Source organism: Triticum aestivum, chromosome 1A, assembly GCF_018294505.1.
Source record: "Triticum aestivum cultivar Chinese Spring chromosome 1A, IWGSC CS RefSeq v2.1, whole genome shotgun sequence".
Classification (NCBI taxonomy): domain Eukaryota; kingdom Viridiplantae; phylum Streptophyta; class Magnoliopsida; order Poales; family Poaceae; genus Triticum; species Triticum aestivum.
The window spans coordinates 479,257,475-479,284,892 of NC_057794.1; the positions used below are offsets into that span (position 1 = coordinate 479,257,475).

At 47.5% G+C, this 27,418-nt stretch overlaps 1 protein-coding gene across 5 annotated transcripts; it reads right to left on the reverse strand.

The window, feature by feature from the left end:
* Positions 1–14,629: 14,629 nt before the first annotated feature.
* LOC123058480 (fibronectin type 3 and ankyrin repeat domains protein 1) lies at positions 14,630–27,213 on the reverse strand. 5 transcript variants are annotated; one of them, XM_044481224.1, is made up of 11 exons: positions 26,898–27,212; positions 26,621–26,812; positions 25,578–25,706; positions 24,016–24,155; positions 19,711–19,794; positions 19,205–19,327; positions 18,662–18,766; positions 15,882–16,052; positions 15,722–15,801; positions 15,139–15,236; positions 14,630–15,040 (listed from the first exon to the last, which is right to left on the reverse strand). In XM_044481224.1, the coding sequence occupies exons 1-6, from the start codon at positions 27,058–27,060 to the stop codon at positions 19,259–19,261; spliced, it is 777 nt and encodes a 258-aa protein (XP_044337159.1). In that variant the 5' UTR covers positions 27,061–27,212; the 3' UTR covers positions 14,630–15,040; positions 15,139–15,236; positions 15,722–15,801; positions 15,882–16,052; positions 18,662–18,766; positions 19,205–19,258. The 5 variants fall into 5 exon arrangements, with proteins under 5 accessions (XP_044337159.1, XP_044337139.1, XP_044337152.1 ...); XM_044481204.1 differs by having other exon boundaries at positions 14,630–15,236; XM_044481217.1 differs by having other exon boundaries at positions 15,722–16,052.
* Positions 27,214–27,418: the final 205 nt, after the last annotated feature.

The window sequence follows — 27,418 nt, forward strand, 5'->3', positions numbered from 1 at the left end:
CGGGGACTCGAAAGAGTGCCCGCAACGTGGTGGTGTCGGACTCGTCATCTGACGAGTCCGAGATGCCCTCCTCCCGCGAAAACGAGGAGGAGGAAGAAGAAAACTCTCCCCCCCCAGCGGAGGGAGGAGAGAAGAGGAAGGCCGCCCCAACGGGGGAGGCCGAGGGGTCTAGGAAAAGGAAGACCCCTCCGCCGGACTACGCCCCCAACGCCGAAGAGGGCAAAGAGGAGTGGCCAAACAGGGCCAAGCGTCCGGCGAAATCGTAAGTTCGGATATCAGAGTAACTCATGATGTTCCTTTGTTGCACAGCTTTCCCTAATGTCGAATGTAATTATGCAGTCCGCCCCGGGCCGAATTCGACGAATCGTCGGGCGGCTCCCTGGACTCATCGGACGTGAACTCAGTTCCGCCCGCTGTCTCCCCCCGCACTGCAGACGACGCCGAAGTGGCGTCGCGACAAGCTCCGGGGCAGGAGGAGGTGGTCCCGGAGGAGCCGCAAGGCAACCTCCCGGACTCCAGGAGTGAAGGGGATAAGGCTCCCCAGGGCTCCAAGTCCGGCTTTGTGCCGGACACCGCGCCGGAATCTTCCAAGTTCCGGACCGCGGTAGGCGAACTCCTTCCAAGAGGAGCAAGCCTTCTGAGCCGGCGGCCTCCGTCCAACCGGAGGTGCCGGACAATCTGCTGGAGGTGCTTGACGGCGCCTCCATCGACGAGGGGCACCGTACTATTATGAGTACGGTGATCCAGAAGGTTCAGTCCGCCAAGAGCGGACTGACTGAAGCTTGCGCTAGCCTTCTAACAGGCTTCGAGGTAAGTAAAAATATGTAAAAATATTACCGCATAGACAGTAGCCCCTGATGCTCTGTTTGGCGTTCGGAAAGAAAAGCCGAATAGAGGATCTATTAAATTTCGCAGGAGTCTAACAAAAAGAGTCAATATGCGTATGCAGGCTTCGCTGCTATCCACCGCCGCACTGACTGCGGAGGTGGGTGTCCTGAAGCAGGACCTCGAGCGGACCGAGCAAGAGCTCGGCCTTGCCAAGCGGCAGCTCGAGGAGAAAGAAGGTAAGAAATACCTTACAGAAAAAGTGCCTATAAAAAGGCGTGATTGCAAAAAAGAGTAACAGGATTGTACTGCTTATTGTAGGGGCCACGACTGAGGTGGCGACCCTTAAGCAGGCGCTGTCTGAGGCCGAAAAGAAAACGGCCGCGGAGCGCACCGAGCGAGACAGACTTGGGGCTCAGGTCGGCGAGGTGCAGCAAGAGCTTCAGGCTCTCATGAAAAAACATGAGAGTTTGGAGCTTGAGTCAAAGGCGCAAGCATCCGAGCTCGCGACGGCCCTTGAGACTGCCAAGTCTGCCAAGGCCGAAGCCCAAAAGGCCCTCCAAGAGTTGGAGGAGATGAGGAAGATAGCAGCGGGTAAGGCATTCTTTATGCAAAGCAGAAATATAAAAGTAAACTACCTTGTTACTTACCCGAATCCGGAGCTCTCCAGGGGCATTCGCAGATCTTCCCCGCAGCGTATCCGACGCCGCCGCATTCTACCGAGCTGAAGAGGGCAGCTCGACGGAGAAGGTGTTCTGGTCTCAGTATTCTGAGGCCGGACACCCTGTGCCCTTGAGCGACCAGCTGAAACAGCTGGTCGAGCTCCACAAGGCGGCCGAACAGGCCATGAAGGGCTTCATAGTTCGGCTGTGGCCCGGAGAGGCCCTGCCTGGGAGCTATTTCGGGCTGGTGCGGCGGCTGGTGGAGGCCTGTCCGAGGCTCGAGGTCATCAAGCGCTCCGTCTGCATCGAAGGTGCCCGTCGGGCCCTTGCCCGTGCAAAGGTGCACTGGGGTAAGCTGGACGGTGAGAAGCTTGTGAAGGACGGGCCGCCGCCGGGGAAGGAGCATCGCAAGCCCGAGAACTACTACAAGGATGTTCTTGCAGGTGCCCGCCTTGTGGCGGATGAATGTACCAAGGATGTGATTTTTGAATGAACTCGCTCGTGTTTATCCTGTGCGCTGAAAACTTGTTCATATGCGCTAAGCAATGCTTATTGAATTTAAAATATTACTTTCTGTGCGGCCGTTTATCAAAAATTGAGAGATGGCCAGTCGTCGGCTTCTGCCCCCATGCCACTAGTGCTGGGGTGTTCGGGATAAACCTGAGCGCTCTTTTTCCCATAGTTGGGTCCTTCGAGGGAGGCGCTCAGCACAACGAACCAGGCAATCGGACTATAATGCTTGAACACTCTCACTTAGCCATAGAACTCTATAATTTTAAATTTCGGCGAAGCCCCTAGTTCGGAAGACCGAGTTCGGGGCGCTATCCACGCCTTGGCCGGACAAAGCCAGCTCCTCGCTCGAAGCGGCATAAGCCTTTAGGGACTCGAAAAACCTCTCGAACAGCGACCGGTCTCTCGCCACATCATGACAGTCAGTTTTAGCTTTCTCCACTGAGGTGCTTAACCCAGCTGAACCGGGGCACAATCGCAGTGGTTCTCCTAGTGCTACCTTAGCCGATAGAGCGGAACGTAAGGCACCAAAACATAGGAGCCGGGCAAACCCAACTATTGACCCAAATCATGATTCGGAGCCGATGCATATAGTGCTATAAGTTCGGGGTGCCGCACTTGTGAAAGTGTACGGACTTCTCACACCATTATGAGGGGTACTGAAGCCCCTGGCGTGTTTGCCGTACCATGGTGTACGGGTGCAATCATGTCATTTAATAAACATAAATGTGAAAAGAAGATAATGCAAAAAATAGACAAGAAGCTAAGCATTGTTTATAGAGAGGCTATTTATCAAAGCCGAACGATACAAATAGTGCGGTAAGCAAAAGATATTGGACTATTCAGTATGTCCTGACCAGGGGCAGGCCGCGGAATTGTATTTAAAACAGGTATACCGCTCGTAACAGAGACCACCTGGGAGTTCCATAATGCGGCATGGCTTGTCTGCCTCCCTGGATCTTGCATCGTTTGTGCGGCAGTCGAATTGCCGAACAGGTCGTCCGAAGTATGGAGTCCTGAAAGTAAGAAAAAATTAAAAAAAGAATCCGGCAGCCCCTAGTACGTTTTAAGCCGTATTTTGGGCGTGCCGTTATTGTGCCCCTTCCCCTGTGCCCATGGTATTTCAAGGGCGTAGTTATGTACGCGAGGTACTGGTTTCGCTATGTCGCGAAAGCTGGGGTTGGGGCCGCATTGCTACGCTTGCTCAGAGTGTGCCAGGCGGTCCTGCTGTGGGTTACTCCGGGCGCGCTTGGCAGTGTCTGGCTTTTTAATGGCCGGACTGGAGAATTGCCTGAGAAGGCTACTTTGTACCTCCGCTGCGAGAGCCGCCGTATGCTCCTCCGTACGGAGGGAGCGTTCGGTGTTTCCGTTGACCGTAATTACTCCTCGAGGGCCTGGCATCTTGAGCTTGAGATATGCGTAGTGCGGCACCGCATTGAACTTTGCGAATGCGGTTCGTCCGAGCAGGGCGTGATAGCCACTGCGAAACGGGACTATATCGAAGATTAACTCTTCGCTTCGGAAATTGTCCGGGGATCCGAAGACCACGTCAAGTGTTACTGAGCCTGTACAGTTGGCTTCTACACCTGGTATAACGCCTTTAAAGGTCGTTCTTGTGGGCTTAATCCTTGAGGGATCTATGCCCATTTTCCGCACTGTATCCTGATAAAGCAGGTTCAGGCTACTGCCGCCGTCCATGAGGACTCTTGTGAGATGAAATCCGTCGATGATTGGGTCGAGAACCAATGCGGCGAAGCCGCCATGACGGATGCTAGTGGGATGGTCCCTTCGATCAAAAGTGATCGGGCAGGAGGACCATGGGTTGAACTTTGGGGCGACTGGCTCCATCGCGTATACGTCCCGTAGCGCACGCTTCCGCTCCCGCTTGGGAATGTGGGTTGCGTATATCATGTTCACCGTCCGCACTTGTGGGGGAAAGCCCTTCTGTCCATTGTTGTTCGGCGGCTTGGGCTCCTCGTCGTCGCTGTGCAGCCCCTTGTCTCTGTTTTCGGCCCTTAACTTGCCTGCCTGCTTGAACACCCAACAATCCCTGTTAGTGTGATTGGCTGGCCTTTCGGGGGTGCCATGTATCTGGCACAAGCGATCGAGTATTCGGTCCAAACTGGACGGGCCCTGAGTATTCTTTTTGAATGGCTTTTTCCGCTGACCGGATTTATAGCCTTTGAATCCGGCATTGACTGCCGTGTCTTCATTGCTGTCGCTGTTAACGCGGCGTTTTTGCTTATTCCGACGTGTCCTGCCACTTTTGTCCTTGGTATCCGAATTACCAGGGTTCTTTGATAAGTTGTTACTGCGAGCTAGCCAGCTGTCTTCTCCCGCGCAAAAGCGGGTCATGAGTGTCGTGAGGGCTGCCATGGATTTCGGCTTTTCCTGTCCCAGGTGCCGGGCAAGCCACTCGTCGCGGATGTTATGCTTGAAGGCTGCTAGGGCCTCTGCGTCCGGACAGTCGACTATCTGGTTTTTCTTTGTTAGGAACCGTGTCCAGAATTGTCTGGCCGATTCCTCTGGCTGCTGAATTATGTGGCTTAAGTCGTCGGCATCCGGTGGTCGCACGTAAGTGCCCTGGAAGTTGTCGAGGAATGCGGCTTCCAGGTCCTCCCAAGAACCGATTGAGTCTGCTGGCAAGCTGTTAAGCCAATGCCGGGCCGGTCCTTTAAGTTTGAGCGGGAGGTATTTGATGGCGTGTAGATCATCGCCGCGTGCCATGTGGATGTGAAGGAGATAATCCTCGATCCATACCGCCGGATCTGTTGTGCCATCGTATGATTCGATGTTTACGGGTTTGAAACCCTCTGGGATTTTATGATCCATTACTTCATTCGTGAAGCATAGCGGGTGTGCGGCGCCTCTGTACTGGGCTATATCACGACGCAGCTCGGAAGAGCTATGTCTGTTGTGTTCGGCCCGGCCGGATTTGTTGTATCCGGAGTGAAGATCATTGTCACATGCCGTAGGGCGCCTGCGCGATCCGTAGATCGATCTTGTTTGTCTTGCCTTATCCTCCAGTATGTCTCGCAGGTCGGGCGCATTTTCCCGTGCCTTAGTTGAGCGGCGTCGGGGCATGGCTTGGGTGGAGGGCCGAGAGGCCTCTCTGTCGCGGCCGCGAGGTGGCCGGTCTGCCATGTCATGCGCTGGTGATGTAGGTGCTTCCTCCTCTGATCGGGGTAGCGGCCTGCGCTTCGGGTAACTCTTGGAGGGGCGTTCGAGTTCATACTCTTCGGCCGCAAGGACTTCAGTCCATCTGTCAGCTAGCAAATCTTGGGCAGCTCTAAGCTGTTGCTGCTTTTTCTTGAGGCTGCTTGCCGTGGCTAAAAGCCTGCGTTTAAAACGCTCTTGTTCGGCGGGGTCTGATGGTATGACGAATTCGTCGTCATCGAGGCTTGCCTCGTCTTCGGAGGGAGGCGTATAGTTATCATCCTCGACCTCTCGGTCTGCCGCTCTCTCATGAGGGCTGGCTTCTCCATCTTCCTGTGCCGAATCTTGCTGAGGTGGGTGTTCTTCGGCGCTATCCGGGGTAGTATTATCTCCCGTGCCGGAATCACCGTTTTTGCTTTGGCGGGATTTAGAGCGGCGCCGCTGACGCCGGCGCTTTGGCTGTTTCTTGGGGGCGTCATCCCCCACTGTTCCATCGCCATCTCCATCTTTTGGAGTATCCACCATATATATGTCATATGACGAGGTGGCCTTCCAGCGCCCTACAGGTGCTGGTTCCTGTTCGTCTCCTACATCGTCGTCCATGCCGTCGATGTCTTCGGAGCTGAAGTCAAGCATGTCGGTTAGATCGTCGACAGTGGCTACAAAGTGGGTGGTGGGTGGGCTTTGAATTTCCTCATCGTCCGTATCCCACCCTCGCTGACCGTAGTCCGGCCAGGGCTCTCCTGATAAAGAGAGAGACTTAAGAGAATTCAGGATGTCGCCAAAAGGCGAATGCTGAAAGATGTCTGCGGCGGTGAACTCCATTATCGGCGCCCAATCGGATTCGATTGGCAGGGGCGCGGGGGGTTCGGAGTCCGGGGAGGAGTCCGGATCCTCGGAGTCACGGGTCGTGCAGAGTGCGGGGCTAGCATTCGGCTCGATCGCTTTGGGATCGCAGCCCCCGAGGTGACGTCCAACCGCTCATCCTCGATTGGCGCAATAGGCTCCGAGTTAGGGGTCGGAACCGATGCGTGTGCGGCCTCCAGGACACTGTCCGGGGGCAGAGCTAGATCATGCCCCTCGAGATAGTGCGGCGCGCTTGGCCGTGGCTCGAACCCGTCGAAGATCAAGTCTCCGCGGATGTCAGCCGTGTAGTTTAAGCTTCCAAACCTGACTTGATGGCCAGGGGCGTAGCTTTCGATCTGCTCCAGGTGGCCGAGCGAATTGGCCCGCAGAGCGAAGCCGCCGAAGACGAAGATCTGTCCGGGGAGAAAAGTCTCACCCTGGACCGCATCGTTGTTGATGATCAAAGGAGCCATCGGGCCTAAAGGCAACGACACAGAGGAACTCTCAATGAAAGCACCAATGTCGGTGTCAAAACCGGTGAATCTCGGGTAGTGGGTCCCGAACTGTGCGTCTAGGCCGGATGGTAACATGAGGCAGGGAACACGATGTTTTACCCAGGTTCGGGCCCTCTTGATGGAGGTAAAACCCTACGTCCTGCTTGATTAATATTGATGATATGGGTAGTACAAGAGTAGATCTACCATGAGATCAAGGAGGCTAAACCCTAGAAGCTAGCCTATGGTATGATTGTTGTATATGGAGTTTATGTCCTACGGACTACAACCCTCCGGTTTATATAGACACCGGATAGGGTTAGGGTTACATAGAGTCGGTTACAATGGTAGGACATCTTGAATATCCGCATCGCCAAGCTTGCCTTCCATGCCAAGGAAAGTCCCATCCGGACACGGGACGAAGTCTTCAATCTTGTATCTTCATAGTCCAGGAGTCCGGCTGAAGGTATAGTCCGGTTACCCGAACACCCCCTAATCCAGGACTCCCTTACTAGGCTCGGATGCCACTGATGGGGAACGTAGTAATTTCAAAATTTTCCTACGCACACGCAAGATCATGGTGATGCATACCAACGAGAGGGGAGAGTGTTGTCTACGTACCCTCGTAGACCGGAAGCGGAAGCGTTAGCACAACGCGGTTGATGTAGTCGTACGTCTTCACGGCCCGACCGATCAAGCACCGAAACTACGGCACCTCTGAGTTCTAGCACATGTTCAGCTCGATGACGATCCCCGGACTCCGATCCAGCAAAGTGTCGGGGAAGAGTTCCGTCAGCACGACGGCGTGGTGACGATCTTGATGTTCTACCGTCGCAGGGCTTCGCCTAAGGACCGCTACAATATTATCGAGGATTATGGTGGAGGAGGGCACCGCATACAGCTAAGAGAACGATCACGAAGATCAACTTGTGTGTCTAGAGGTGCCCCCTGCCCCGTATATAAAGGAGCAAGGGGGAGGCCGGCCGGCCCTTGGGGCGCGCCAAGAAGGGGGGGAGTTCTCCTCCTAGTAGGAGTAGGACTCCCCTTTCCTAGTCCAACTAGGAAGAGAGAAGGGGGAAGGAAAGAGAGGCAGAGGGAGAGGGAAAGAGGGGTCGCGCCCCCCTCCCCTAGTCCAATTCAGACTCCTCACGGGAGGGGGCGCGCCACCTCCTGGGCTGCTTCCCTCTCTCTCCTCCTAAGGCCCACTAAGGCCCAATACTTCCCCGGGGGGTTCCGGTAACCCTTCCGGCACTCCGGTTTTCTCCGAAATCACCCGAAACACTTCCGGTGTCCGAATATAGCCGTCCAATATATCGATCTTTATGTCTCGACCATTTCGAGACTCCTCGTCATGTCCGTGATCATATCCGGGACTCCGAACAACCTTCGGTACATCAAAATATATAAACTCATAATGAAACTGTCATCGTAACGTTAAGCATGCGGACCCTACGGGTTCGAGAACAATGTAGACATGACCGAGACACGTCTCCGGTCAATAACCAATAGCGGAACCTGGATGCTCATATTGGCTCCTACATATTCTACGAAGATCTTTATCGGCCAGATCGCATAACAACATACGTTGTTCCCTTTGTCATCGGTATGTTACTTGCCCGAGATTCGATCGTCGGTATCTCAATACCTAGTTCAATCTCGTTATCGGCAAGTCTCTTTACTCATTTCGTAATACATCATCTCGTAACTAACTCATTAGTTGCATTGCTTGCAAGGCTTAAGTGATGTGCATTACCGAGAGGGCCCAGAGATACCTCTCCGACAATCGGAGTGACAAATCCTAATCTCGAAATACGCCAACCCAACATGTACCTTTGGAGACACCTGTAGAGCACCTTTATAATCACCCAGTTACATTGTGACGTTTGGTAGCACACAAAGTGTTCCTCCGGCAAACGGGAGTTGCATAATCTCATAGTCACAGGAACATGTATAAGTCATGAAGAAAGCAATAGCAACATACTAAACGATCGGGTGCTAAGCTAATGGAATGGGTCATGTCAATCACATCATTCTCCTAATGATGTGATCCCGTTTAATCAAATGACAACACATGTCTATGGTTAGGAAACATAACCATCTTCGATTAACGAGCTAGTCAAGTAGAGGCATACTAGTGACGTTTAGTTTGTCTATGTATTCACACAAGTATTATGTTTCCGGTTAATACAATTCTAGCATGAATAATAAACATTTATCATGATATAAGGAAATAAATAATAACTTTATTATTGCCTCTAGGGCATATTTCCTTCATATGTGAATGCCATGTTTATTATTATAGATTTCATCGAAGAGTTGCATATAGTCTTATCAAGTTTCTGAGAGCGTTATTATTCTTCATCAACTTACCAGGCAAGTTCACTTTGACCATGTTATTCATACCTATGTTTTATTGCATTTAGTATCACCCTACATAGTCCCTCCAGTAGTGTTATTGGATCTTGTAGTTGAGTAGAATGCATGAGGTAGGAACCCATCTCCCTGTTACCAAGCCCGGGACGTTATTTATTTTAATGCTACGCTATAGTAGACGGGGTTGGTATGAGTGCTCGAGAGTGGTGTGAGAATGGAGGAATCTACGTCAATGACGACAACTTCATGATGGCATCAGCAAGGACTGCATCTTCATGACCTCAAGATTTCCAGACTCAAGACAAGAATTCAATACACACTACTGGGTGAAAGACGGTTGATGGGCACCCTGGAGAAACCAGTGGATGGCCGGGATGCATGGAGAAGCGCCATGACATCTTGCGGAAAGCTTCACCTAGACTCAAAGAGACGGAAGAATACTTCATGCCCGGAAGCTTACCTGTGCAACCGCAAGTCACTATGGGCTCTGGCTTGGTTGACCCTAGTGGTGACTCTGGCTGGGACGGTGCTAGCAGATGTAGAACTACGGTAGGATTGGATGAGCACCGGACAGTGGTCAGGGAACTCTTTGGAAAACCATGTTTCGGTCGTCTTGTTCTCAAACACCCTAAAGTGCGAGAACATAAAAAGAAGGATCGAATCTTGCGGGTAAAGTGTAGAAACCTCTGCAGAGGTCTAAAACCTAATCGATTAGTCATGTCCCCGGTTACGAACAATTTGAGCCTCTGGACTTGGATCTATCTCGGAACTCTCAACACCGGACTGATAACTTAATTGTGGGCAACTTATGATGATTTGGGCTGTGAGACATCGGTTGGCGGAACCATGTCATGATAGAAAACTCCGTAGTACAGACTCTGGTTAATTCCTTTGATGTAGGGAAAATAAAACCAGCTTTTATGCAAACAAAACTCAGATACAGAGCCACAAAGCCATATTGCATATAGTATAGTTTATCATTTGTTTTCTCTTATTGTGATCTTGCCGGTACATTCAATGTACTGACCTACACGGCTGCAACATATCATGTTGCAGATATTTCTTCGACGAGTAAGAGTTACGATACAGGGTTACGGTCTACACTCAACTTGCCGATGGCGTTGATGGGACTCCACACCCGATTGTTTGTTTCCCTGAGACTTATGAGGTATATATATCAGTTTTACGTTATTTATACATGTGATTGCACTTTGATATATATACATTGATGTACTGTGTGTGCCAGCATACCGATCTAGGGATGGCACAGATACACAGAGGCTTGACCGTTTGAGGTCGGGTCGCTACATCGATGCCCCCTCCGGCGGAGCTCCGGAAAAGGCACCAAGATGGGATCTCGTGGATACAGAAAGTTACGGCAGTGAAATTAGGGTTTTGGCTCCGTATCTGGTAGTTTGGGGGTACGTAGGTATATATAGGAGGAAGGAGTACGTCGGTGGAGCAATAGGGGGCCCACGAGGGTGGAGGGCGCGCCCAGGGGGTAGGCGTGCCCCCTGCCTCGTGGCCTCCTGGTTGATGTCTTGACATAGGATCCAAGTCCTCTGGATCACGTTTGTTCCGAAAATCACATTCCCGAAGGTTTCATTCCGTTTGGACTTTGTTTGATATTCTTTTTCTGTGAAACTCTGAAATAGGCAAAAGAAACAATTCTGGGCTAGGCCTCCGGTTAATAGGTTAGTCCCAAAAATAATATAAAAGTGTATAATAAAGCCCAATAATGTCCAAAACAGAATATAATATAGCATGGAACAATCAAAAATTTTAGATACGTTGGAGACGTATCACCCTATTCAACCGCTCTCCTTTCGCGATCTTTGCGATACCTCCTCTCATCCCACTTTTTCACGTGATCCTCATGCTCGTGCCCCTAGTTTGCGATCAACTGACAATGTTGCCTACTCTTCCTGCAAGGCATAGAAAGCAGTGAACGTCACGACAACATCAAACACTAACAAAAACATAGCAAGTAGAGAACAATGTCCTCACCAGTGAAAGTCTAAGCCGCTGGTGTCGGTGGGTTTACCCAGTGGGGTATGTTGGAAGATACCAAACTGTGTGGCCACATGTTGTGGTAGGTGCCACTTGACGGCGTACACACATATCAATGGCACAATGCACGGCCAGGCAAGCCGATCATCCTTGCACATCGAGTTCAGCTCGAACCCCCATTCTCTGTCGTGGTACGGAAACCAATTCACCTATAGAAGAATTGTTAAGAACCATGAGAGTTGATACGAAACGACTGATAAGCCACTTGGTATACCTAGAAATCTGCCAGGTTGTCCAGCTCGTTGGTGAAGATCTTGTACACCATACTGGCCTTGTCCGTGTAGACCTTCACCTTGTCCCAGGCGTACGTGGTGGTCGGGTATCGAGCGTTATCGCCTTCTTTGTCATAATCTCGTCCATGCACGCGGGCGGACTCTCTTAGGACGGCCGACCGGCAACCGCTCCCACATCCAAATTGAGAGGGCCCAGAAAAATCCACACACGCGGTATCTTCGGTCCTCTGCGTTCCGTCATCCAACTACAAACATGAAATGATGATGATGAGATAACACAATCTAAAATAGCATACATAGGTCGAAAACAAGTATTGAGATTTTTATCGTACCGAGTGGTATAGGTAAGCGAGGCCGGCGGACCCCCAGCTGTACCCTGCATCCTAGTCTTCCAAGAAGCCGAGATACATCCATAGGGTGTTATCCCTCGAGCAGTCTGGAAAGATGACCTTCGTCAGAAGGTACCACAAATAGGCCCTCGCGTACTGCTCCACGATCCATTCATCGACACCTTGCGGGCATACAGACCGGTTCTCCAAGGGCCACTTGAGTCGCACACCATATGTTCTGTTCCCCTTCATTGGAGGGCAGTCGCCGATGAGGGCGATAACCCTCTCCCGCCAGTTGGGCCTCTCCACTCTCCCAGTGAGAGCATGGCCCTGGATGGGTAGGGCCGTGATCATGCCGAATCCTCAAAGTCACCGTCATCTCACCACTGGTGGGATGGAAACGGCGCGTCTCGGGGCGCCACCGGTCGATCAATGCCGTGAGAGCCGAGTGGACGAGTGTCGACAACTATCTTTTGAACTGAAGAACGAAACCCAACAGTCATGCTCTCCTGAAGTACGGAGTGTAGCGTTCATCATACTGCATCTAGACGGCCTTTGTGTGGCCCCTCATCCCCAATTGGAGGAGCATGTATCAAAATGTAAATGGAATTGTTAGTAACTTCTTTTCTCATAATAAACAATACAACAACTTGATGATAGACATTACCACTCCGTTCTCCATAAAACGAGCGCGGTAATCGTTGTCGAAAGCATGATCAAGCATCGTGTACTTCACGCCAATTTCTGGCACAAGGGGGCCGCCTAAAACAATTGGAAATGATGTCATTTTCAACCAACTAGTATCATTTTGAACAAACATGAAACATATCAAGTCCAAATATAAATGAATCATATTCAACCGACATGAATCATATCATTTTCATCAATTATCACATAATCAACCAACATTCATCAATTATCATATTCAACCAATATAAATGATCAATGCAAATGAATCATATTCAATCGACATGAATCATATCATTTTCATCAATTATCACATATTCAACCAACATTCATCAATTATCATATTCAACCAATATAAATGATCAGTGCAAATGAATCATATTCAACCAACATCATTCATTCAACAACGTTCAACCATCACTCATGCACTTGTTTATTCAACACTTATAAAAAATTGCATATGCATAATTCACCGAAATCCATCATATTCAAACATATGTATATGATTCATTCATTCAACAACATTCATCATATGTAGCCAACTACTTACAATCCCTCCAACATCAATCATATGACCATTCTTTCAAAAAAATGAATCTACAACTAACTTGGTGAAGAACTAGGGTTCATATAGGAAGTACATATAATCTCTACAACTAGTTATTAGAGTTCATATTCAACCCTATACATCATCTAGAATCAAGCTAAGCAATCCTAGAATCAACCAAAAGTAAGAAAAATAGGGTTTATTTGCACCAATAATGCATCGAATCGAAAGCGTTTTGAGTAAAACTAATTGGAGGGATTGAGAGAGCTTACTTTTCTTGTTTCGGAGCCATCTCGATCCGCAAAAATGGTGGCCAAACAAAGAAGATTGGAGGGGGTGGAGGGGGAGAGAGGAGTTCCTCTCTGTTCTGGGCGGCGCGGCGGGGGCGAGGGGAGGAGATGCGGCTGGGGTTCGTGGGTGTGCCTCATGCCCCGGCCCCCGCTGGGGTTTATAACTGTTGGGGGCTACCGCCGGGGTCTTCGGCAGTAGGTTTGCATAGCCTACCGCCGCGGGGGCTGGCGGTAGGGTTGACGGCAGGAGACGGTTCCGTTTACTCGGGGCTGACGTGGATAAGTGTGCTACCGCCACACACCTTGGCGGTAGCCTGCTCAACCCTACCGTCATGTTCCTTGGCGGTAGGTAAAAGGGTCAGATCCCAAAATTGTTTCAAATAGGGGCTAGATCCGGCTAAACTAGGGCAAAAGGGTCAAAACATGAAACTTAGCCTCCCTAGACACTCTTTGGTTGACTCTGTCTGTCCACACCATAAGATCTATAGTGCACTATTAATCACCTACAGTCTTAGACACTTTTGATGTCAGTATGATACTTTGAAAAGTTTATAATAAAGAACACTACATGTTCTATCCAGAAGACACAAACCAAACTATTAACAACAAAGGCATGCTCAAATCCTAAAGTGTGAACCAGCCATTCCACTCAATACTTTGCTACTACCTTCGTACCAACGGCGCACACTCGGACACGGGGTCACAAGTTCTCTGACTATCGCAAGATCACCCCCCCCCCCACCACCACCACCCCCCCTTCCCAATCCCGGGACGAGCGTTCATACCCGCTCGCGGGATTGGAGTGAAAAACGGCCACCTATCAAGATTGGGAAGAGGCGTCAATGCGGCCCTAGCATGAGAAACCAGTCACGTCAAGGCGGCCCTAGCGTGAGAAATTTTCTTCCTTTTTTTGTGAAAAAAGGGTTCCTCATATTTCGTGTAAATAGCAAAAAACATCACTTTTGTGTGGCAACCCTTGGGGGAGAGCTACCACAGCCGGAAGACCTACCAAAACGCCACCAGTTTTGTGCTAATTCATCGCAAATATCCCCCACAAAAAAATAAAAAAATTCATCACAAATATGACAGCACTAATAAAGACTTTTCAGTCGGTGGCCGGTTGGGTTCAAACTAAACACAATTATGACAACATTGGCCCACCCATCAGAGTTGTTGTGGCACAAAAGTCAACCCCATTAAGTTCGTTGTTATGACAGAAGGGGTCCACATGTCAGTCGCTATAAAAAGCAAACAATTTTTTTTTCAAATCCCTTCTCCATCTCCTGTGTCAAAGCCAAGCGGTGGCCGACGAGCTCGAAAACGGAGGCAATCAAGGGCACTGAGAGCTGGAATTGAAAGAGGAGTCAGCTTCAAAGGGTCCTCGGGAGGCAAGGGGAGAAGAAATCATGGCTGGGGGCTCACTGGTGACAGCGAATTGCTAGCGGCCGAGGTAGCAGCACTCGGCACCGAATCTGTAGAAGAAAAGCTAGAGGGAGGAATCCACGGTCCTCAGTACTTAACTGGAAGTGGTACTAATTTACGATGAATTAGCGTAAAACTGCTACCGTTTTGTTAGGCCTTCCAATTGTGGTAGTTCTCACCGAGGGTTAAAAAAAGCAGTAGTTTTTTGCCATTTACTCCCTGATTTCTGAAATCATCGTTACATTGTCCGAACCACCTCACACAGCAACCAACCGAGTTCAGAAAAACAACAGATAGCAGCCGCCAAACCGTAGCCAGCAAGCTCCTGCTAGCTCTCATCTTCTTCTGCACCCACAGGGCGAACAAAACCAACAAAACATCCCCCTCTTCTCTGTCGTGACTGCATTGTACCAACGTGAGTAGTAAAAACACTAGCAGTGAGGGAATTCAGCAACACCGCAACAAGACCAATGCGGAGGCTGCGATCATTCGGTTGACGCCGCAGACGAGTGAGCTTCGTCGAAGACCCAAAAACCTGACATAAGAGCCTGATACACGATAGATGGCAACTGGAGAGTCTCCACCGGGTACTGCTACTGCATGCATCAACAGTCATACCACGGTCCGTCAGACATGTCGTTTTTACTTTCGAACGGAAAACGGTCTTTGCGCAAACGTAGAAACTCCTGCTGACCCATTTCAAGTCTTCAACTGACTTCCCTGCAACACCCAAATAGTCAATTGGCTCTCATGCTCCGAGACCTAGACGTCTTCAAGGACTTCATAGCTTCCCTGAATAGTCCAAGGAGAAGTATCAGATGTTTGCATTGTTATGTCTGGCGCTTGTAATTTAGGTGCCGTTGCAAGACAGTATAAATTGATAATGAATATGACATGCACGCCTCTTTCTAAATACTTTCAGTAAAATACTACTGAAGGGCAGATCACGGAGTTACTATACGTCAGAGTTAGGTTGGTGTATGGCAAGATGGCATTGGCATTGATAACAGTACAAAGTGGCGTTCCGAAATCCTAACAAACACAAAACAGAACGGAGCTATAGCCAATGTCTTCACAAGTTCTCGACAGTCTCATGACAAGGGCACATGCATGTACTTGCAGCATAGGCAAGTGTTCAACATATATTCTCGCAAAAAAAAAGTGTTCAACATATAGCTAATACTGTGCTTGAGATGTGCTGAAACACGGCCAGCCAGCCGCCAATGCAAGGTCATCGTCAAAGGCATTAGTGTAACCAAAGAGGCAGATGGGTTTACCGTAATGCAGCCTCGATATCAGTGTCCACTGGGTCCAACTTGAGTCCATCCAAGAACCGTTCACTTGCGCCCTCATAGTCCTGATGATAAAAGACCAGGTGAATGATCATAAACTATTTGCGGCACCAGGAGGAAAAGGCAGCCATATCCTCTATGTAACCTTCAGTAGCATCCGAGCTTCACCCTGCCGGTGACAAGCTTTTGGCCAGTGAGGCCGCATTTTTCTGCATCTATTAGCATCTAGCAAAGCCTTTTTTCCATCACCCAGTTGAAGCCAACAAAGGCTCCTGTCTGAGAACAAGACTGCATCATCAGCATCAAGCACCATTGCCTACGTCACACAAGACAAATAGACAATTGAGCTTACTAAGTTTTTTTTAACAAAAATTGAATTAGTAAACTGAATGCAAAAAACAGTCAGGAAGCTGTGAACACTCAAACAAGAAATCTGCACATAGCTGCAGATAAATTCATACTAAGCTACATAAAATACAAATTAGCAAGTCTACAAAAGCCAGCCTAACATACATTTACTAATTATATAGCACAATGTTGAAGTACACGTTCATTCTAGTCCTAACAAGAAGTCTGCACATAGCTGCAGAGTATCTTTTGAACTAAGTAACTTATATTAAACAGCTTGCTTTAACATCAGCCCACTCGTTCATTCGAGTCCTCCTTGTGTGTTTTCTTCCCGACTAACTACTGTGAGACCCTGAAAGTGCAACTATCCCTGGATGGTTTTGGTAATTTCTAACAACATATAGCTCATTGAGCTAATGCTATTCCAAGATGAATATTTCAGGAAAGCTCAATGGTTGGCATGGCATGGATTAGAAAGTGGACCCTTCAAAATGCTAAAGATAAAACATTGGCTATCCAAGATCACATTGAGTCTATAGGAAAAGCCAATACTATTAAGAAGCCAAATATCCAACTCGGCCCCACCGATTCTTTCTATCCGGCGCCACCGAGTTCAGTTAGCATAGCCACTACGAGAAACCCTAATCTTTTCGCTCTCACCGATAGGGATCTCGGTCTCACCGAGATGGGATTGTAATCTCTCTGTTTCCCTTCGTAACGTTTCGGTCCAACCGAGATGAGCGATCGGTCCCACCGAGATTGCAATGTGAACTTTCTGTTTCCCTTTCGTAACACTTCGGTCCAACCGAGATGAGCGAATCGGTCCCACTGAGTTTACCTGACCAACTCTCTGTTAGTCCATTACCAAAATCGGTCTCATCGAGTTTGTGTAATCGGTCTCACCGAGATTACGTTATGCCCTAACCCTAACGAAATCGGTCCCACCGAGTTGACATGTCGATCCCACCGAGAATCCTAATATTCACATTTTGAACTAAATCGGTCTGACCGAGTTTCATGATTCGGTCCCACCGAGTCTGGTGATTTGTGTGTAACGGTTAGATTTTGTGTGGAGGCTATAAATACCCCTCCACCCACTCTTCATTCGAGGAGAGAGCCATCAGAACATGCCTACACTTCCAATACATATTTTCTGAGAGAGAACCACCTACACTTGTGTTGAGGTCAAGATATTCCATTCCAACCACATAAATCTCGATCTCTAGCCTTCCCCAAGTTGCTTTCCACTCAAATCTTCTTTCTACCAAATCCAATCCTATGAGAGAGAGTTGAGTGTTGGGGAGACTATCATTTGAAGCACAAGAGCAAGGAGTTCATCATCAACACACCATTTGTTACTTCTTGGAGAGTGGTGTCTCCTAGATTGGCTAGGTGTCACTTGGGAGCCTCCGACAAGATTGTGGAGTTGAATCAAGGAGTTTGTAAGGGCAAGGAGATCACCTACTTCGTGAAGATCTACCCTAGTGAGGCAAGTCCTTCGTGGGCGACGGCCATGGTGGGATAGACAAGGTTGCTTCTTCGTGGACCCTTCGTGGGTGGAGCCCTCCGTGGACTCGCGCAACCGTTACCCTTCGTGGGTTGAAGTCTCCATCAACGTGGATGTACGATAGCACCACCTATCGGAACCACGCCAAAAATCTCCGTGTCAACATTGCGTTTGCTCCCTCAAACTCCTCCATTTACCCTCATATGCAATTGTTTTACATTCCGCTGCTATACTTGCATGTGTAGGTTGATTACTTGTTTGTGCTAAGTTGCTAAAATCTGCCAAGAACTAAAATTGGGAGAAGGCTAGATTTTTATTTGGTCAAGTAGTCTAATCCCCCCCCCCCCTCTAGACATACTTTCGATCCTACAGACCCAAAAAATGCAGTCTTTATTAATTGAGACAAAAAACAAAGTAGGTCCTCCCTGTGTTTTAGACAAGTGCAAGCAAGGCAACACAACTCCAAAACAATAATATAGTTGTCTGACAAAAAAATGGTCAGTACACAGAAATCCTAATCACATCCTCACATAAATTGCACTAGTCATCAAGGTGACACTTTTTTCCTGACTATACCTGAGTGGAAGTACAAGAATATCTCAAAGTCCATATCCATTATCACAAAATGAGTGCTTTGCACCACAAAATTGAGAAGATACATGACCAAAGCAACAAAAAGAAAGACACTGCATACTATCAGCTGAACCCGATTCTGAACAAAATCTGATTAAGTTATTATAGAAATAACAAAGCCAGCTGGAGTCTACGCCCTGGACCCTTTCAGTACGAACCTTCCCATGACTCAAAGGTTTTGATAAACGACACCCAGCTCCATGTGGAGCTCCAGGTATTTTGGTATATTGTTGCCCAAAAGTATTACTTCGGACTATGCATTCAACAATTAATGCGAAACCAGGATACGGTCCTTTCGAAATCATATATTAAGTTGTGAACCTCAAATATTTTCAGACTGGGAGCTATGCAGGTTGTAGGCCACTATAATGCATGCGACATAAAATGAAATGCTGGAAGGCTAAACACAGCAAGAAATATATGGTGCTTTAACATACCTTACTGTACAATTTTGCTGCGACAACATAATCCTTGTTCTTTAAAGAGTTGCTCCCTCGTGATATAAGCCCTGATGTCATGATTTTCCGTTTAAGCATAGGCCCCTGCTGAACCATACAGAACATCAATTAAATCAATTCTATGCAGGATGCATTCGATATATAAAATATGAACGAACTGCCTGAAATTTTGCTGTACATATACGGGGGGAAAGGATTTGATTACATAAGCATATCTTTTCTCAAATTTCTATGACTACACAAGCCTAATATTACGAGTGCTCGTGATAATCTCCTAACATCCATGCTCAGTACTGTAAGTACAAAAATTACCGGCAAAATTGTCATGAACTGGTACCATGTTTAGGTAACTATTAATATCAACATGGCACATATGCAGATGTCTTCCCCAGCCACAATACCTCAGCCACTTATGGGGAAGGCAGAATGTCATCTTTACGAACTAGGAACACAATGATGAGCTCCTACTGTAGCACATTCTTAGAACTATTTTTGCAAGTAGTAGCGAAGAGATTAACTCACATAAAAAGGAACATCACGGTTGGCATCAACATCCTCCATTATGCAATTGAGAAATTAATCTGAAACCACTTTTTCCGCGTGGAGAGTTGTATATGCTGCAGCTTCCTTGAGATTGGCACCAGCCTATCACAGACGAAAAAAACGTACAGATCTCTATTACAGATGGCCTGGGTTTCATATTTTTGCACTTTCAGGAATGAATACGACCTTAATGGCACTGCCTATGAATGCTCAAGATCAACTGGGTTGTTTTGGTTTGACTTGTTATCATCATGCTTATAGCGACCAAATTGATGGCACAAGTTTTTTCAGAAAAAAAAATGGTTAAGAAAGTGTCCGGTACAAAGGGGTCACAAATTGCAGCGTGCCAAAGCTGCAGCCAGTATGAAAAACAAATGCCAGAAAAGGAAGTAAGAAAAAACAAGTTCAGTATGGAAAATAAACATAGAAAATGGGTACCCAACAAAATTCATGGACTTGACAAAGCTCAGATGAATGTACAACACCTTAACTAGGAGCTTGATACATTTCATTGACTTGGCATCTGTAGCAACAATAAGAGGTGTCACGCCATTTACCATCTTGTTGTACTGGAGAAATATTAAGATGTCAGCTCCAGTGGTAAATACATAGAACAAACTGATGAAGCAAGCTTTCATCAAAGAAAATTGATTCGGTACACCCACTGTAAAATCAGTTAGAATGTTATTTTTGTCAAGATTATATTGGTAATCAGGCCCTAATGCCATTGAGCCCACATACATGCTCCTACAGTCCAAAGATAATGCCACGATTACCACCACATAGCATTTATTTATGATTTTTACATGGAATCTGCAAGCAGCATTGCATGGGTATACTGCCTTTCTGCTCATACGAATCTAATGTGAATTACATTGCCACAATATTAATGGAGCATGCCATTCTAGTTTACAGATTCAGACTATTTTGTTTCAAGAAAGATTCAATCTTTTAATCATCACCGGCCAGTCATTGGGATCTCTAACCCCAACAAAAGCAATGCAGCCATCAAGAAGACAAGTTACTACAACATGAATATGGAACCACAACCAGAAAACGAAGATGATGTTGCATGACGCCAGCAGTGAGAATGATTTGGGAGGCAACAGTGCCCTCACATGGTCACACCCACAGCTTATTTGGGAAGATGGATGAGCCAACAGGGAAATATTATATGAGGGAAAGACACGCAGAAGACTATGGATTTGAAAGGGAAGTGGATGAAGCACTTCAATGCTTATTACCAAGACACTATGATGAGATGTAGCATTACAACAACTACACAACTAGGGGCACGCAGAACAACAACAAAGCCTTTAGTCCCAAACAAGTTGGGGTAGGCTAGAGGTGAAACCCATAAGATCTCGCAACCAACTCATGGCTCTGGCACATGGATAGCAAGCTTCCACGCACCCCTGTCCATAGCTAGCTCTTTGGTGATACTCCAGTCCTTCAGGTCTCTCTTAACGGACTCCTCCCATGTCAAATTCGGTCTACCCCGCCCTCTCTTGACATTCTCCGCACGCTTTAGCCGTCCACTATGCACCGGAGCTTCTGGAGGCCTGCGCTGAATATGCCCAAACCATCTCAGACGATGTTGGACAAGCTTCTCTTCAATTGGTGCTACCCCAACTCTATCTCGTATATCATCATTCCGGACTCGATCCTTCCTCGTGTGGCCACACATCCATCTCAACATACGCATCTCCGCCACACCTAACTATTGAACATGTCGCCTTTTAGTCGGCCAACACTCAGCGCCATACAACATTGCGGGTCGAACCGCCGTCCTGTAGAACTTGCCTTTTAGCTTTTGTGGCACTCTCTTGTCACAGAGAATGCCAGAAGCTTGGCGCCACTTCATCCATCCGGCTTTGATTCGATGGTTCACATCTTCATCAATACCCCCATCCTCCTGCAGCATTGACCCCAACTACCGAAAGGTGTCCTTCTGAGGTACCACCTGGCCATCAAGGCTAACCTCCTCCTCACACCTAGTAGTACTGAAACCGCACATCATGTACTCGGTTTTAGTTCTACTAAGCCTAAACCCTTTCGATTCCAAGGTTTGTCTCCATAACTCTAACTTCCTATTTACCCCCGTCTGACTATCGTCAACTAGCACCACATCATCCGCAAAGAGCATACACCATGGGATATCTCCTTGTATATCCCTTGTGACCTCATCCATCACCAATGCAAAAAGATAAGGGCTCAAAGCCGACCCCTGATGCAGTCCTATCTTAATCGGGAAGTCATCAGTGTCGACATCACTTGTTCGAACACTTGTCACAACATTATCGTACATGTCCTTGATGAGGGTAATGTACTTTGTTGGGACTTTGTGTTTCTCCAAGGCCCACCACATGACATTCCGCGGTATCTTATCATAGGCCTTCTCCTAGTCAATGAACACCATATGTAAGTCCTTCTTTTGCTCCCTATATCTCTCCATAAGTTGTCGTACCAAGAAAATGGCTTCCATGGTCGACCTCCCAGGCATGAAACCAAACTGATTTTTGGTCACGCTTGTCATTCTTCTTAAGCGGTGCTCAATGACTCTCTCCCATAGCTTCATTGTATGGCTCATCAGCTTAATTCCACGGTAATTAGTACAGCTCTGAACATCCCCCTTGTTCTTGAAGATTGGTACTAATATACTCCGTCTCCATTCTTCTGGCATCTTGTTTGCCCGAAAAATGAGGTTGAAAAGCTTGGTTAGCCATACTATCGCTATGTCCCCGAGACCTTTCCACACCTCAATGGGGATACAATCAGGGCCCATCGCCTTGCCTCCTTTCATCCTTTTTAAAGCCTCCTTGACCTCAGACTCCTGGATTCGCCGCACAAAACGCATGCTGGTCTCATCAAAGGAGTCGTCCAGTTCAATGGTAGAACTCTCATTCTCCCCATTGAACAGCTTGTCGAAGTACTCCCACCATCTATGCTTAATCTCCTCGTCCTTCACCAAGAGTTGGCCTGCTCCGTCCTTGATGCATTTGACTTGGCCAATATCCCTCGTCTTCCTCTCTCGGATCTTGGCCATCTTATAGATGTCCCTTTCACCTTCCTTCGTGCCTAACCGTTGGTAGAGGTCCTCATATGCCCGACCCCTTGCTTCACCAACAGCTCGCTTTGCGGCCTTCTTCGCCATCTTGTACTTCTCTATGTTGTCTGCACTCCTATCCAGGTATAGGCGTTTGAAGCAATCTTTCTTCTCTTTAATCGCCTTCTGGACATCATCATTCCACCACCAGGTATCCTTATCTTCGCTTCTCCTTCCCCTGGACACTCCAAGCCCCTCCGAGGCCACCTTACGAATGCAAGTCACCATCTTCGTCCACACATTGTTCGCATCTCCTCCTTCCTCCCAAGGGCCCTCCTTAATGACCCTCTCCTTGAACGCTAGAGCTACCTCCCCCTTGAGCTTCCACCACTTCGTTCTAGCGACTTTGGCACGCTTATCCCGCTGGACACGAATCCGAAAGCGGAAGTCAGCAACCACCAACTTATGCTGGGGTACAACACTCTCTCCAGGTATCACCTTACAGTCTAGGCACGCACGCCTATCTTCTCTTCTCGAGAGGATGAAATCAATCTGGCTAGAGTGTTGGCCACTACTAAAAGTCACCAGATGCGATTCTCTCTTTCTAAAGAGGGTGTTAGCTACAATCATGTTGTAGGCTAGAGCAAAGCTTAAGACATCTTCTCCTTCTTGATTCCTGATGCCATAGCCAAAGCCCCGTGCGCCCCTTCAAAACCTGTGTTAGATGAACCCACGTGGCCATTGAGGTCTCCTCCTATGAAGAGCTTCTCACCAATCGGTACACTCCTAACCATGTCTTCCAGGCCTTCCCAGAACTCCCTCTTGGTGTTCTCATTGTGGCCTACTTGCGGGGCATACGCGCTGATAACATTGAGAACCAAGTCCTCAACTACCAGCTTGACCAGGATAATCCGGTCCCCACGTCTCTTGACGTCTACCACTCCATACTTGAGGCTCTTGTTGATCAAGATGCCTACGCCATTTCTGTTTGCAGCCGTCCCTGTGTACCACAGCTTGAAGCCGGTATCCTCCACCTCCTTCGCCTTCTGTCCTCTCCATTTGGTTTCTTGGACGCAAAGGATATCAACACCTCTCCTCATCGCTGCATCAACTAGCTCCCGAAGCTTCCCTGTCAGAGACCCTACGTTCCAGCTACCTAAGCGAATCCTCCTAGGCTTGGCTAGCTTCCTTACCCTTCGCACTCGTTGAGTCAAATGCGAAGACCCTTGCCCATTTTCCACTACATCCGGGCGCCGATGTAGCGCGCCACTAAGGATGCGACGACCCGATCCTCGCTCACTTGCCACCGTATCCGGATCAAGATACAGCACACCACCTTGGGGGTGACGGCCCGGCCCTTGCCCATTTTCCACCACCCGGATTCCGATGTAGCGCATCGCTGAGAGGGTTACGCCCCAAAATGTTCATCTCCATAAGAGTGGCTGAGTTTTTACGTTGGCTCGCCAAGCCTATCACAACCCTCCTCCTTTACCCGGGCTTGGGACTGGCTATGTTGAGACAACATAGGCGGAGTTAACTAGGGGCACGCAAAAGAAAAGAAAAATTGTACTGATGATTTCAAGAGTTAACTATGCAGCACAAACACCATAGCAGCATCAAGCAACCATAAACAATCAATTAAATAGAACATGACAAGCCGAGGGAAAAAATTGCAAAACACAAATAATTAAAGTTGAAACATGTAGAGTAACTTGAGGCAGAAATGGTATGTACTTGAACTTACATCTGCATTGTGGTCCAGTAAAATCTTCATAGCACCATAATGCCCTTTACCAGCAGCAACATGAAGTGGTGTTCCATAAGCAGACACCGGGTCAACATAAGCTCCTTTTGCAAGCAAAAGCTCTACCATTTCACAATTGCCTGGAAGAAAACACGGAACTTGTTACAAAGAGGGGAGGTGTTTTCTGGCAATCTCTTCTAAAAAGAATCCATGAGCTTATAAGGTAAGATGATAGGTATTTTTTTGTGACAATTTCTTTTGTTTCTGGTGTATCCTGGACCTGTGTTTGCCTTGATCATGTGCTACAATAAGCCCAATGCGGACTTGTTTGGATTGGAAGGAATAAAAGCCAAAAAATCATAATTAGGTTAATTTTTAATAGGGGTATTTAGGGATGGGGCCTAATTCCCATCAAGGGGGATATTCAATAAGATAAGACCATGATCTTCAGCATGGTTACTCAATTCATGGTTCATCAGGTTCACAGTTCACTACTTCCTACTTCCAAAAGTGCAGCATGGACCTCTCCAATTCAGTAACAGGAGATTGGTTCACAAACACAACAATTCTGGTTTTATGGATCTAGTTAGTATGCAAGGTATTTTTATCTCTATGTAAGAATGTAATATGAGAAACCAAATAAGCCAGTCTCGCAAGGAAACCCTGAAAGGGAACACACAAAAAGAAATAAGAGAGAATGAAAAAAATAAAAGGACTAGATTAGGTAGCAGCATTGCACCGGAGCCTTCCCGTCCTGCACCTCTCTCTCTCTCCCTCTCCTACCTCTCCCTCTCTCTCTCTATCTCTCAAATCGTGTATCCGATTGACGATCTGTGCTCAACTTCTCATTGTTGGCTTTGCTGTAATGATACCGTCGAAACTAGATCCCACGTAGATATGTTTCGGTAACTTTTTTTAGTTACTAATTGCCAGGTTAGAGCCACTCGCTTGTCAGGTTATCGATTATAGCCACTTGGTAACCAGGTTATTAAGCCAGTTATCAGATTATTGTCACACCACACCCATGTAAGACTGGAACTATAGTGACATGTATTAGGTTATTTGACTTCCCAATTAGGTGACATTTACGATATTGCACATGCACAACAGCTAATGGACACTATATCCATGTTAAAGTGTTCAAAATATTAGTAATTATGCTACACAAAGAGCCCTGGTTTGATGCAATACATGCATGCAGATGGTAGAACTTTGGCTAATGGCTAAACATAAATATATCGATGACTTTGACTAGAAGCGTGTGCAAGATTATTATTTAGTACAGCTAAGAGTATATCAGGAAATACCACCAAACTTCTACTTGGAAACCTAATATGTCGCGCATTCTCAAACAGCCTAATAAGTCTAAAACAACATGTACTTCCGAATAGAGAGACACATCACAAGAACCTAACCATCAGATTTGAAGATAAATTATTAGCACAAGAACAATATTAGTAAATTACTATATGAAACAAAGGCAAATAGCTCTGACTAAGATAACACAAAACAATTTGCAATGCAGAGATGCAGAACAGAGATATGTGTTTATAGAGGTGGACCTAATTCAGCGGCATAATGTAACAGGGAAGACCCATCGTGGTCAGCTTTGTCTTGATTAGCGCCATGATCAAGAAGATATTCGGCAGTACCCCCATTGTGGTATGTTGCAAACAAGAGAGGTGTTCTACCTATAAAGCAGACAAACAGACAAAAATGAAATTATATCAACGCACTTCTCGGTGTAGCAAGAAATGCGATCTTTTTTGTATCAAAGTATGTCTTATCTTCAAAAGCATCTCACCGCAGAAGTTTCCTAACACTGCTCTGTCTTCTCTGAGAGCATGGAATTTAGATATGGCTCCCCAAGCACACAAAGTAGACCCATCGAATTAGATATAATATGAAGCAGGATTTTCATAATGCTCGAGAGAGTATTGGTTAAATGGAACTGACACATGAAAATTAGATATTAGACTACCCGAATAGAAGAATCAAATGCATCCTCAGAGTTGGAGTGCATACATATGTGCAATAATTAAACAACCAAACTATCCTAAAATAAAGAATTTGCCCTCAAAGAGTAGCCTATTTAATTATTTATATCAGCGGTGCTTATGTAGGGCTTTTTTTTGCGGGTGTTATGTAGGGTATTCACATTCAGTATCATAATTAAGCCTGACTAATTTCTTCCCTTAAAAAGACAGATTCATTTCATATAAAGCTGCATGATCATGATTTAGCACAACAGAATATGATAAATCATAATTTAATTTTGTGAGATAAATATTGGTGGTTATGATACATTGGTTCATACTGACGTAGATAATCTTAGGCTCTGTTTATGGTTGCTGGACTGTGTTGTGCTGAGCTTGGAGGCGCGGCGAAAGCTGGTTCAAAAAGCTGGATTATCATAATGCACCTCTATGCCAAACCCAGAGAAAGCAAAAAACAGTCAGGTATCATGAGACTTACAGATCAAGCAACCCTTGTGAACAATAATTCCAGCATGTAAAATAGCACTTCATACAATTTGACAAAACCTAGACTGAATGTGTGCGCAGGGTCCTAAACCAATAGATTAGGGTTCTGAAGATAGATGGACCTTCCTTGTCGACCAGATCCACATCTACCAGCAGCTCCTCGACGAGGTACCTGCACACCCCCAGACTCCCTTTACTGGCCGCAATGTGCAGCGCACTGAAACCTTCAAGCTGCCCGACATCTTCCACCCTCAATTCCTCAATCGCTTCCTTGGGGCGGCCCCTGCCATTGTCCAGTATTATCGTGACCAGCTCTGCAACGGATTGGGCCCCCCAAAATGTTAGCATTCGAGCACCAAAACTGGATCAGGGCCGGAATCTGGGACGGGGGCAGCGTACCCTTGAAGATGGAGAGCTCGTCGTCGGAGGTCGCCTGGAAAACGTAGTTCAGCACCGTCTCACGGTCTGGTTCTGCGGCGGGAGGCGGCGGAGATAGGATCTGGGCTGGGGCTAGGGTTAGGGATGGGCTGTGGGGAGAGGCGCTTACCGTCGAATTGGTCATGGGAGCAAGGCGACGCCATGGCGTCGGTAGAGGAGGACATGGTAGGGTTTGGGGGTTTGGGGAGAGGGGAGAGGGGGTTGGAGTTTTGAATCGGAAAAGAGCAGCGAGGAAGATGAAACCAAAGGAGGCCTACGCGCGAAGGGAGGGAGACGTGTGGTGGACACTGAAAATGGGCGAGCACACAGCACCAACAACAGCATGTTTGGGACTGCTCCGCTCCGTCAAAATTAGACAAGTCGCCTAACTTTTAAATTATCATTTTTGAAACATCCGATAAAGATCCAACGGTGCCTGGCCATTCTTCTTCCTCCAGCTCTTCTTCTTCCCCAGCCCGCACGGACCGGCGGCCGAACCACCC

What these genes read in the sequence shown, in the direction of transcription:
- LOC123058480 (XM_044481210.1), bottom strand. Translation starts at nt 27,060, where the DNA reads ATGACCAATTCGACGGTAAGCGCCTCTCCCCACAGCCCATCCCTAACC. An exon ending in ACATTATGCCGCTGAATTAG is followed by an intron (nt 24,156 to 25,577) that starts GTCCACCTCTAT and finishes GTTTTCTTCCAG; the next exon opens with GCAATTGTGAAATGGTAGAG. An exon ending in TACTGGACCACAATGCAGAT is followed by an intron (nt 19,795 to 24,015) that starts GTAAGTTCAAGT and finishes ATATTTCTCCAG; the next exon opens with TACAACAAGATGGTAAATGG.